At 38.0% G+C, this 12,780-nt stretch overlaps 1 protein-coding gene across 3 annotated transcripts in view; it reads right to left on the reverse strand.

Annotated features, from left to right (window-relative positions):
* BEND3 (BEN domain containing 3) overlaps positions 1 to 12,780 on the reverse strand; it is a 67,705-nt gene that overhangs the window by 39,164 nt on the left and 15,761 nt on the right. For 2 of the 3 annotated variants that reach the window (XM_027853657.1, XM_027853675.1), the window contains exon 2: positions 710 to 757. In XM_027853657.1, coding sequence (XP_027709458.1) covers positions 710 to 746 — 37 coding nt within the window. In that variant the 5' untranslated portion in view covers positions 747 to 757. Of the gene's footprint in view, positions 1 to 709; positions 758 to 3,659; positions 3,722 to 12,780 lie in introns of those variants that run through there. The other variant, XM_027853667.1, reaches the window with a different exon arrangement.

A 12,780-nucleotide genomic window follows, 5' to 3' on the forward strand; every position in this document is an offset into this window, starting at 1 on the left:
AGATATAATTATCCTCATTTCATAATAAGGAACTGACGCACAGTGACTTGCCCAGGGTCACACAGCTAGTAAGGGTCAGAGGTAGGATTTAAATTCAGATTTTCTTTATTTAAATCCAGCATTCTATGCAATAAGCAACCTTGATGTCTTAGCTATTTCGGTCCTCAGCCAGAAGCCCTATGTTTTGTCACTAAGTCTACATTAATGCTTTTCTGTGTCAGGAGCCAAGTGGTATGCTGCATAGAGTAGCAGGCTTGGAATCAGGAAGATCTGAGTTCAAATTTGACCTCACACACTTTCTAGCTGTGTGAGCTTGGGCAAGTCACAGTCTGCCTCAGTTTCCTCAATTGTAAAATGGAAATAAAGATGATAATAGCAACTACCTCCCAGGGTTGTTGTGAGGATCGAATGAAATAATAATTATAAAGTGCTTAGCACATAGAACCTGGCACAAAAATAAGCACTATATAGATGTTAGCTGTTATTCTTATTTTCTAGCTTTATAGGATTTACATAGCCTTTGCGATCCCAGGGTCACCTGTGGGTCATCATGAGCCATGAGAGTGTGGCTTCTGAGTGGGTACAATAAAGTGCTTGTCCGAGGACATATTTGTCAAAAAAAAATTTTTTTAAGTTTTTTTTTTTGAGGGGGTGGAGGGAGGGAATGGTAGTGGTTGAGGTAACAGACTAACAATACAGAATATTTTACCTTCTTCTTCATCATCACTGAATTCAGCTGAGTTCATCTTCTATGCCACTAAATAAAAAAACAAACATCCATCAGAACCTAAAAATTTGCAGGGCACACAGAATCAGGAGTTGGTTTTTATGGGGAGGGAGGGGTTGTTGTTATGGCTTTATTTGCCCAAACCACACAGAAACTGTTCTATAACAACAAAGAAAAGACAATGATCTTACTCAGATTTCTAAGTTTTCATTGGGAAGCAATCCCGGCACATATACGAACGGGAGCCCTTCTCAAAGATGTATCATAGCTGAATGTAGAAAGTATTACTTGAGGACCACTTTTAGGGTTGTGTCGAAGTTACGCTATTAAATCAAGAATTACAAAAGTCTCCAGTTTGGGTAATTCCATTTCAGTCTCTAAGAAATGCACCTTATTAAGTGACGGAAGGCTGGGATTTAGAACTAGCAGGGCCTCCAACTGTAACTAGTCTCACTTCCTCATTTTAGAGATGAGATTCGGAGAAATAAAACAGCTTGATTACACACAACCAGACAGTATACAGTAGAGGACTCCAACCCAGGTCCTACCTCCAAATTTGGTATATATGACAAAAGTGAATTAAAAAGGTTATGGGTCATTCTAGACCAGAGTTGGCCACATATAACTCTTAAATTTCAATAAGTAACGGTAAGGATTAAAAACTATTTTATCCTAAGAGACCTAAAATATTACAATGCAGAGACAATAAATAAAAGGATAAATAAAAGAATATGTCTTAGTTTAATTGGTTATGATAAATTAAGTAAATTGATGGGAAGAGAGATACAGGGGGAAAGGGCCGAATTTTAACCATCTGTCTAAGATTCTGGGGAATTCTGTCTCTTCCCTCTGGCTAAGCTGGCCTTCCTAGCAAGACACTAGCATTAAAACTCAATGATCTCATTCCTTCCTTCTAGAGTATCTGCCCACCCACTCTCACCTCCCAATCACTTTTCCTAGCCTCAAGAATTCCCCAGCCCAACTCTTAATCAACAATTCCAAAGCCACAGGCATTTAAAAAAAAAAAAGGCAAATTACAAAACACACCTTAGGAATCCCCTTTGGGGGTTGGCATTTTCTAAACCTACTCAAAAGAAAATGAACTTTTGTGGATCCTAAAAAATACAAAAATGCCAACTGACATTTCTCATAAATTATCTGCTTTGGGGCTATCTCTTGCTCTCAGATTCAAGTTGGGTTACTATTCAGCCAGGGGAAGAAATGCAGCCTGCTAATTAAAGTCTACCATTTAATCTATCTCTCACTTTCACGTCTAATCAGGAAGGTGTTATAAGTGAACAAAACAGCAAAAGAGAACAAACACAAAGCTCTCATTTTTTTTAGAAAGCAGAAGAGAGCAGGCAAACATCTATTTGGCCAGTCCCTACTTGAAGAATGAAAGGTAAATTCTTAACTAGTTCATATGAGGGGGAAGGAATATTCTGGTTAATTCTAATATTCTAATTATGGTACATATTCACATACATGCAAGTCATACCTGTATTACCAATTGTTTTAAAGAGAATTACAATACAGCTAACCTTAGAATATACTTCCCATAAAGCCCACTCTGGCTGTTCTGATATCCATATATTAAATAAATATATCTACATATTTGATATATATGAATGGGTAGATAGATATTGTTAACAGAGTTTTACTGAGCCAGTCTTTAACCTGAGAAGAACAAAACAGTACAGGCCAGTACCAGTAATCAAAAAGAAGTTTAATTAATTAGTTTTATTATGAGGAACAGATTTGCAAATTGGGAATTCTCCAGATCAGAATTCCACCTCTCTGTATTGAAGGCAGAGATTATATGCATAAATCACAAGTAAGAAGGGAGAGGGAAGGTGGATTACAATCATTTCCAGGGTCTGAGTGGTTTCCCACCACGAGCCCAAGGGTCCACAATACAGATGTTCTGCAATCCTGTGGGAACAGTACTGTTTCAGGACTTTCGGAGTTGTTACTTGGTGGGTCACAGTACCAGAGTTCTGTGGCCAGAATAGGTTCTACAATCTTTGATTTAATTGACTTAACATACACAGACACAAGAACGCAGTGACTGTGAGAGCCTTATCAAGTGTTTTATTGATCATTTCAAGCTACACTGTAAGCTTCAAAAGCCAGAAAAGGCAATTCCAAGAAATCTAAATTATTAGTATATTCGTTACACATATCATATCGATTAATATGAAAATCATAATTCCCTCCACAATATAGATATATAGATATCAGTACAGCCGGAATGGGCTTTATGTTAAGTATATTATAAGATTAGCTGTATTCTAATTCTCTTAAAAACAACTGATAATACAGGTGTGACTTATATGTATGTGGATATGTATTATAATAGATATCTATATCTAATATGTAGATATCACAACAGCCAGAATGGATTTTATGTTAAGTATATTCTAAGATCAGTTATATTATTCATACACACACACACACACAGAAACAGAGACAGACAAGAAACTGAAAGAGACAGAAAAAGCCATAGAGAGATAAGAGACAGAGAGGGCAGGTCAGGGGAGGAAGGCTGGGGGAAAGAGAAAAAGAGGGAGGAAGGGAGGGGGAGAGAGAGACAGAGAGACACAGAGAGAGAAGGGGGGAGAGACAGAAAGGGAGGAAGGCTGGGAGACAGAGAGAACTAAGTGAAGGAGTATCGTACTGAATGACTTGTAGCTGAGCTGAAATGAATCACCATTAATGGGCTTATAAAAATGGAGGGACATATAGCAGGAAAATTAAGGAAAAGAAAGAGTAGAGTTCATTGCTAGTAGGAATAGCAATAGCCACCCTGTGAAGCCCTGCAGCTGTTTCATTTGCTATCAGAGAGTAACTCAGACTCTGGAGTTACGGAAGTAAATTGGCACAATGAGTATTCTTGTGAACCCACCCTTATATGGATATGTCTCTGTCTCACCTGGTATGCCAACTGTTGGGAAGGTGGCCAAAGGAGTCATGCGTGTACCTGTGTATTCCTTCCTCCCAGGTGTCTTTTGTGCTGTGACTATAATATTAACAATAATATTAACAGCTAACATTTACAGAGTGTACTTTAAGTTTTGCAAAGTGCTTTATGTATATTATCTCATTTGATTGTCCTATTAATCCTGAAAGGTAGGTGGTCTTATCATCACTACTTTATAGATGAGGAAACAGGCTGAAAACGGTTGAGTGACTTGCTGAAGGTCACACAGCTAATAAATCACCACTGTCTAAGGCAGAAATGGAACATGGTTCTTCAAGACTTGTACCACCCCCCACCCACCCCTACCAGCCAGGGTTTGGTCTTGCAGCATTCAAGTTTATATTTTCCAATGAGTCCTTTCCGAGACAACTTAACCTGCATCCCTGGTGTGGCACCAACCTAAACCTCTATCCCAAATCAGCCATGGAGGTGCCTTGAGAGTTCTATTACACATACTTTTCAGTAGATCCCATATCATGTTTAACAATATAAAAAGAACTGCTCTAACATTTAATACATGAAACTAGATACAGGGCAAATGATAAACTAAGCAACAAATTACCTTTCAAGAGTCCAAGATCTATCCCACACAATCGAAATTTTACCAAGATTGAAGGTGGAATTTAGTACTTCCTCTCCCATCAATCAGTAGGAATTCACTATTGTATTTTAAGGCAAGATGAATAACCATTAGCACCCTTCAACTGAACAGCTCAAAGTGTATTACAGATATTTACTAGGTAATTCTCTCAGTATCAGACAGCAAGTTGACAGGTATTAATATTCTCATTTTAGAGGAGACAAATGCAGAGAGATTACATCATTTGCTGTGCAGTGAGTCAGCCTCAAATACAGAAGAAACTCAGGTCTGGATTTCCCACCTAAATGATGTTAGTCTGATAGGCTCTTAAACAAAGTTCATTTAAAATATGAATTTTTAACCTGAGGCCCATAGACTTTTTTAAAAAAATTAATAAATGGCTTCCTTTTTAATTCAATGTATTTTATGAATTTAAAAAAGTTATTTGGAGGAGTCCACAGGCTTCACCAGAATGCCTAAGGGATCTATGATGCAAAAAAGGTTAAGAACCTCTCCCTCAGCAGTTTCATTTCTGGGTAGCTTCCCTATCGCAAAGCCCTATAGATACTGTCACATGACCCAACTGGCTAACCCAAAAAAACTTTCCGGGCGCTGTGGTATAGTGGAAAAAGTGCTAGCTTTCGAATCCAAAGACCTGGAATCTGAATCCTAGCTTTGCCATTTTTGAGGAAGTAATTTCACCTTTATGGGAGAGAAAACCTCAGTTTTCTTGTCGTTAAAACGGAGGAAAGAGAAGACCTAGTGACCCCTATGGTTGCTTTCCATATATTAGTCTGTGATCACCATAACGATGATCCAGATCAAGTCCAATGATATGTGGGGAATGTTACATCAAATGAATGACAAGGTATACAAAAAAACTGAAATAACAAAAGATAGTAACAGAAGAAGCCTGGCAAAGAATAAAGCCTTTGAATGAACAAAGAAAAACATTTAAAGATAAAATAAACAAAGGGGGGGAGGGGAAAATGGAAAAAGAAAAGACTAGGGCGTGATTAGAAAAAAAAAAGATGGGATACCACCACGAAATGCTAATAGGCAAATCAATTTTATTTATTCGTGACTCCTCTGTGATATTTCTTTGTTAAACACAATATAGGATGGCTAGTGTGAGACAGCTAGATAACACAGATGAATAGAGTGCTGAGCCTGGAGTCAGGAAGCCTCATTTTCCTGAGTTCAAATCTGGCCTCGGACACTTATTAGTTGTGTGACCCTGGCCAAGTCACTTAACCCTGTTTGCCTCAGTTTCCTCATCTGAAAAATGAATGAGAGAAGGAAATGCAAAACCACTCCAGGATCTTTGCCAAGAACAGTGGGACATGACTGAAATGACTGAACAACAATACAGTGCAGTGCTAGGGAGGCACGTTCTGATTGAGAGCACTGGGATTGGAGTCAATACTGAGGCAAGTTTCCATAGGGAATATGACTCGGGGAACAAACAGGAGACATATTTTCTGTAAAACTACTACAGCAGGCAATTTGCCGCCTGAATTTGGAACACCCTCAGTGATTCAAGTGTCAAAGAATGATAACGAGGAGAACAAATACCTGAATCACCCTATAGACAAGGAAACATGGAGGGAGGAGCCCGAAAGGCTCAAAGAGGAGAAAAGAGGGGAGCTGCCGTGTTTCCTGTGGTATTAAAAAACTTTCAGACTGCATCTATTTCGGAAAACAGTTGCATGTTAATTTATATAAAATGTTGTCAGATATTGAAGTTTCCCAGAGTCCAGTGCCCATTTCCTCACAGACAGCTAACAAAAAAGTAACTTCTTTCAGAATCAGGAAGCAAAGTTCAATCATTTTCCAAGAGTCCAGTTTGCAAGTTCTTGAAAATTCCAATTTTTTTTTTTAAATATCAGGCCACATCTGAAAATGTATGGCTCTGAACCCATGAGTTCCTCAACTCTCCATCAGGAGATGAGTGATAATGTTTCATCTTGATTCTTTTGGCAAAGTGGTGTATCACTGTGCAGATCAGAGTTCTAAAGCCAGCCAGACATCAACAAGCATTTAGTAAGTACCTACTATGTGTCAGGTACTGTGCTGAGCACTGTGAATACAAAAAAGGAAAAAAGAAAAAAAACAACCCAGGTCCCCCTTTCCCCCAAAGCCCTCACAATCTAATGGTGTTTCAAAGCTGCTTATCTCTGTAATGTCATCACTATATAAACTGTTCTAGTTCTGCTTACTCCTCTCTGTATTAGTGCATAAAGGTCTTTCCAGTTTCCTTTGAAATTGTCCGTTTCATCATTTCTTATGATATAATAATATCTCATTCCCTTCATATACCACAATTTGTTTAGCTATTTCCCTAACAGGAAGACAACCCGTTAACTTCCAATTCTTGGCTACCACGATGACAGTGGCTGTAAATAGTTTTGTACATGTATGTCCTTTCCTTCTTTGATTTCTTTGGGGTGTAAGTATTGATTTTTTTTTTAAAAACTGCTGTCACTTCCCAGTAACCCTTATCTCTCTTCCCCCCAAAATAATCTTCCTTCGTAACACAGAAGCAAAACAAACCAACACACCAGCCATGTCTGACAACGTATGTCTCCTTTTATAGTCCATCACCTCTCTCCTAGGAAGAGGGAGATACGGTTTGACTGTCATTCCTCCAGTCAAGATTCATTTAAATTGGGTTGGTGAGGAGGTAAGAACCCAGGAATCAAACAACTGAGCAGAAACAAAACAAAACAAACAAGAAAACCTCTTGGTCTTTAGAATTCCTTTACTGGGAAAGCAGGTGTCATCTCTAGGTAGGCTTGGCTTTACCAGTCCTACAGCAGGCACGAGGAACACCAGCCAGCAAACATTCTCAATTTATTTCCCATCCTCCCATGTGGCAGCAGAGAAGAACCTGGTTTTCTTTATTTTGAAGTGAGTTCTGTCTCCATGTTATCACTCCGAGAAGTCACGAGGAGTGGGGGGTGTGTGTGTGTGTGTGTGATCCATTTATCCAGACGAGCATTTTGAACAGCGCCTGAGAGACACTTTGCCAGGGATGCTCGATTAGCAAGAACAAAACACATCATCCACAATCCACAATTCCACTGATTTAACTCCCAGACAACACATTCACTATGGTCACGATGAGATAAGAGAGGGAATTGAATATCACCTCTCCACATTTCCTGGCAAGACCTTCTGCCTAGGTGATCATTGCCATCCAGGATTAGTTACTTATGTATTGGAATTTCATTGTGAATGCAAAATTAGATACCTGAATACCTAACATGTCACAGAAATGCTTTTTCCTTTCAAAACTACGGGCTGTCCAACTGAAGACGGAACCACAAAAACATCAAGTCATGTGGACGCTGGCATGATTTTCATTTCACAGATGGGTACTGGAGAGGAGGTCGTCTCCATTTCCACAAACTTTCTCTACTGTCCATATGACAAAAATCTATTCCTCCCTCCAAGCAGAGTAAATCTTGTTCTGCTTTGACTCCTTTCTCCCCCTGGGAAGCAGCTACTTGTCTGAGACACAAATCCCTAAATTCCTCCAAACTATCTCTGATTATACTGTGGGAAGAATCAGATAAATTAAAGAGTCCAAAATGGGATGTGGATGGCTTGCTGCTTTGAATTAAATGTCTACAGGTTCTGCAGCTGAACTGCTTATTGGTAGATTATGTTAAAATACAAAAAAAAGTATCACTCTCTGGTGGTTAATTTAACTAGTGAAAATACTTGTTATTTTTTGACCAAAGATTGTGTAGCTTGAGGCAAGGCTGCTGACTTTTAGTACAGAAAGTTATGAGCTCAAATCTTGCTGAGTTTTAAAAAAAAAAAAGATGAACTAAAAATTCTGCTCTTCTCTGTGACTTCTGCTTAGATTGCTTATTTTTCTAAGCAAAGCATAGAAGAAAAAAGAGAGCAGTATCAAACAAAAGTTCTGGTGTACAATACAAACCAATTTAGAAAGGGGGAAAAACCCCACAACTCAAAAGGTCAATTAGACATACTTAAAAGCCAATTGCAAAAGATTGCTTTGTTTCAACTGGCAATACAGATGTGAAAACCAGTCCTATCTGGTGATTCTTACAAGTACTTATAGATGGAATAATGAGGTTCATTCAAGTATAGTATATCAAGGCCTACTAACAGACAGGAAGGGATGGGAAAAAGAGAAGATTCATGAAGAACAGATTGATGAGGTAACCATCAATTAGAAACAGTTCACCAAAGTGTGGTATGTAAATGTTATGGAGAATTATAACTCATTTTACAGATGAGGAAACTGAGGCAAATAGGGTTAAGTGACTTGCCCAGGGTTACATGGCTGCTAAGTATCTGAGGTCATATTTGAACCTAGAAAGACTCCAGGTTCAGCATTCTATCCACTGCCACCTAGCTGACCTGGAATCCCTCCCCTACCCATTGAGAAAGCAAGCAGTATTATATTGATTATACATCTGAAATTATGTAAAATATATTTCCATATTAGCCATGTTGCCAAAAAAAGCGAGAAAAAGAAAAAGAAAAAGAAAAAGAAAAAGAAAAATTACACTTCTATGTGTACTCAGAGTTCATCAATTCTCTCTTTGGAGATGGAGAAAATTGTTCATCATGAGTCCTTCACAATTGTCTTGGATCACTGCATTGCTCAAAGTAACTAAGTCTTTCACAGTTGACCACTGTACAATATTGCTGTTACTATGTACAATGTTCTCCTGGTTCTGCTCATTTAACTTTGCATCAGTTCATATAAGTCTTCCTAGGTTTCTTCTGAAACTTGTTCATCATTTCTTATATCACAACAGTACTCCATCACAATCACATACTAGAACTTATTCAGCCATTACCCAGACAATGGGCATTCCCTCAATTTCCAAATCTTTGTCACCTCAAAAAGAGCTGCTAGAAATATTTTTTGCAAATAGGTCCTGTACCTTTTTCTTTGATCTCTTTGGAGATACAGACTTAGTAATGGTATTGCTAGGTCAAAGGATATGCAGAATTTTATAATCCTTTGGGCATAGGTCCAAATTGTTCTCCAGAATGGTAAATTGTTCCTCTTTAAAAGTAGAGTTTTAGTTCATGTTCAGCAAATTGTTAGATGGCAAAAATGAAAATGTTGGAGAGGCTGTGGGAAAAAGAGATACATTAAATACATTGTTGGTAATGCTATGATTTGGCCCAACCATTATACAAAACAATTTGGAATTAAATGAGAAAAATTCTTAAACTTTTCATATCTCTTTTAACTCCATGATCCCAGTATTAGGCATATGCCCCAAGAAGGTAAAAAACAGAAAGTCCCCATATATACCAAAATATTCATAGCAGCACTTATGTGCTGCAAAGGACTGGAATTAAAGTGGGTGTCCATTTTTTGGGAAATGGCTGATCACTATCTGGAACATAGCAGGCGGTTAATAAATACTTGCTGAATGACTGACTAATGAATGTAACAATGCTACTTTTGGGCAGTCAGAAATAATGAATATGAGGAATTCTAAGAAATATGGGCACTTACATGAAGTGATGCAAAGAAGAATCAGCAGAATCAAGAGAATAATATACAAAATAATAATAATACTGTAAGTGAAAAGAAAACTAAGCTAGACTCTTGAATTGCCTTAATGATTAATTTTGGTCCTAGAGAACAGATGATTCTTTTCTCTCAGCAAAGACATGGAAGAACTACCAAGGTAGAATATTACAGATACATTTAGATATGGTCACTGTGTTATTGTTTCTGCTGTTTTCCTATAGTATAACAGAGAGCTCAATACTGGTTGGGTGGAGGGGTGGCCTGCAGGAAAATATCTGAAAATGACTGATGAAACAAAAAGTTTATTTCATAAAAGAAATTTGCACTGAAGTAGTGGACCCAGAGGGCACAGTGTAGCTAGACAGACTCCAAAGGATACCATTAAAGAGAAACCTTAGATTTAATTCACCCATAAATTTAGTTTCTAGGCTCCAGGACTCCCAAGTTAAAGAAAAGAACATGTTTAAAGGAGTAGTTTCGCATACCAAAAAGCTCCAGTTCAGATCAGCCAGGAACACTTGCCAATAATGAGAATTTTTTTTTTTAAAGAAAGAAAAGAAATGCTAGAATAGGATATGCCACAAAGGAAACAAGTTTGTACCTAAAGGTAATTTGTCCAGAAAAGTAACCATGATCCTTCAGGAGGCAGGAAAAAAAAGGGGGTTAGTGGTAGAACTTTTCACGAATTAATGATTTCTCAGCGTCTCTTTGGAGAAAACCTGAATTAATGCAAACACACGGTGCAAAAGAGACTTAAGATACTCATGAAGAGCCTCTTCTTCTAAGCTCCGTGGGTCAAGAAATGCCCCCTGTGTGACTTCCAAAGAGATCATTCAAATCGTATCCCTCAGGAAATTTTCATCTTCTAGGTAGTCCTTTGTGTCTCTGATTTGACTTTGATTATTTTACTAACAATATATATACATACATATAACAAAAAACAAAAGAAAAAAAAGTTGATTGTATTTTTCTGTACCAGAGAAGCAACGGAGAGGAAGAAAAGCACGACCGTGAGCAAGAAATTAAGAAAACCAAGAATCACAGGATCAATGATCTAAGGCTGTGAGATAACCTTAGGGATCATTGAGTCCTAGAGTCCTTAATCTTTTTTTTTTTTTTTTTTTGAAATGCAATAGTTCCCTTTGGCAAGCAGTCTGGTGAAGACTATGGACCCCCCTCCTCTCACAATAATGTTTTTAAATGCATAAAACAAAATATACAGGATTACAAAAGAAACTAATTTTATTGAAATCATCAGAATTTTTTTGGGGGGGGAAGGGGCAGGGCAATTGGGTTTAAGTGACTTGCCCAGGGTCACACAGTTAATAACTGTCAAGCGTCTGAGGCCACATTTGAACTCAGGTCCTCCTGACTCCAGGGCTGGTGCTCCAGCCACCGAGCCCACCTACCTGCCCCCAGAATAAATATTTTTTTTAAGTTCATAGACCCCTGAGTTAAGGACTACATATCTAGTCCAATCCCCTCATTTTGCAGATGAGGAAATGGAGGTTCAGAGGAGTGAAGTGACCTGCCCAAGCTGACACAGACAAATGGCAAAGCTAAGATAACAACTGTGCCCACAGCACACCTTACCAGAACCCTCATTGTAGCAAGCCAAATCTGTACTCCATCATTCCACAGTCACTAAGATGCTAACTTACACCACTTTAACATATACATTAGTACTTTTCTAACACGTGTTTCCCCATGTTTAAATCATAAATGGAGGTAATGAAACATGCATTTTCCAAGAGTTTTCCAGTGGGGTACAGTGGAGAGAACATGGGTTCTGGAGTCAGAGGACCTGAGCTCATACACTATCTCTGACACTCGGCAAGTCAGTTAACCAGTCTGAGTCTGTGTCAGTCTTATCAACCGTAAAATGAGATGGCTGCCACTTAACCTCTTAGGGCTCTTCAAAAAGACAACTACGTTGCTGATCTAAAGTGGCAAGAGTGCCCCATACAGGTGAAATCACAGGTGTAATCAAAATCACTCTCATCATCATAATGTCTCATCATTAACTAAATAAGATAATTTCCAAAGCTCTCTAACCTTGAGCTTTAGAATTGGACAATGATTTTCTTTTCTTTTCTTTTTCTTTTTTTTTTTTTGCTGGGCAATGGGGTTAAAGTGACTTGTCCAGGGTCACACAGCTAGTAAGTGTCAAGTATCTGAGGCTGGATTTGAATTCAGGTCCTCCTGACTCCAGGGCCGGTGCTCTAATCATTGTGCTACGTAGCTGCCCCGGATGATGATTTTCCATCATCAGGCTAGAATCCAGGGGCATATCCATCTCTCCTATTCCTGTTCTCCTGGCAACCCTAACTCACATCAATTTCTCCCTCCCCTGAAATTTCATCCTATTTATTGCATCACTTAGCACAGTGAACAGAGCATATACGAGGCATATAATAAATACCTGCTGTGACTCATAAAGACTTAGAGCTAGGGAACACCTTAAAGATCAGTTATTCAAGAATCTTCATTTGTTTAAAATAAGTTTTTTATTGATATCATTCTAAGAATATCGAAGAAAGAAGAAGAATAAGAAGAAGAAAGAAGAAAAAGAATTTTTTTTTATTTTTATTTTTATTTTATTTTATATTTTATATTTATATTTGATGACAAAAATGAAAATGTTGGAGAGGCTGTGGGAAAAATAGATACATTAAATATAATAGATAAATAGATAAATAAAATAGATACATTAAAGAAGAAGAAGAAGAAGAAGAAAGAAGAAGAAGAAGCAATCCTTATTGATACCTGCTAAAAGTTCCAAAATATGTCAAGTGTACTATATTTGTCAACCCCCCATTCTTGCAGAAGGGTAAGGCAGGGGCATCTTTTCATATCTCTTTTTTTCAGTCATGTTTACTTTTTGTAATTTTGCAAATTCACTTTTGATTCTTTGGTGTGTGTGTGATTATTCTTTCTATTCACATTGTTTCAGAAATAGT

The sequence above is a fragment of the Vombatus ursinus genome, unplaced genomic scaffold (genome assembly GCF_900497805.2).
Source record: "Vombatus ursinus unplaced genomic scaffold, bare-nosed wombat genome assembly UNPS02000582.1, whole genome shotgun sequence".
In the NCBI taxonomy this organism is placed as follows: domain Eukaryota; kingdom Metazoa; phylum Chordata; class Mammalia; order Diprotodontia; family Vombatidae; genus Vombatus; species Vombatus ursinus.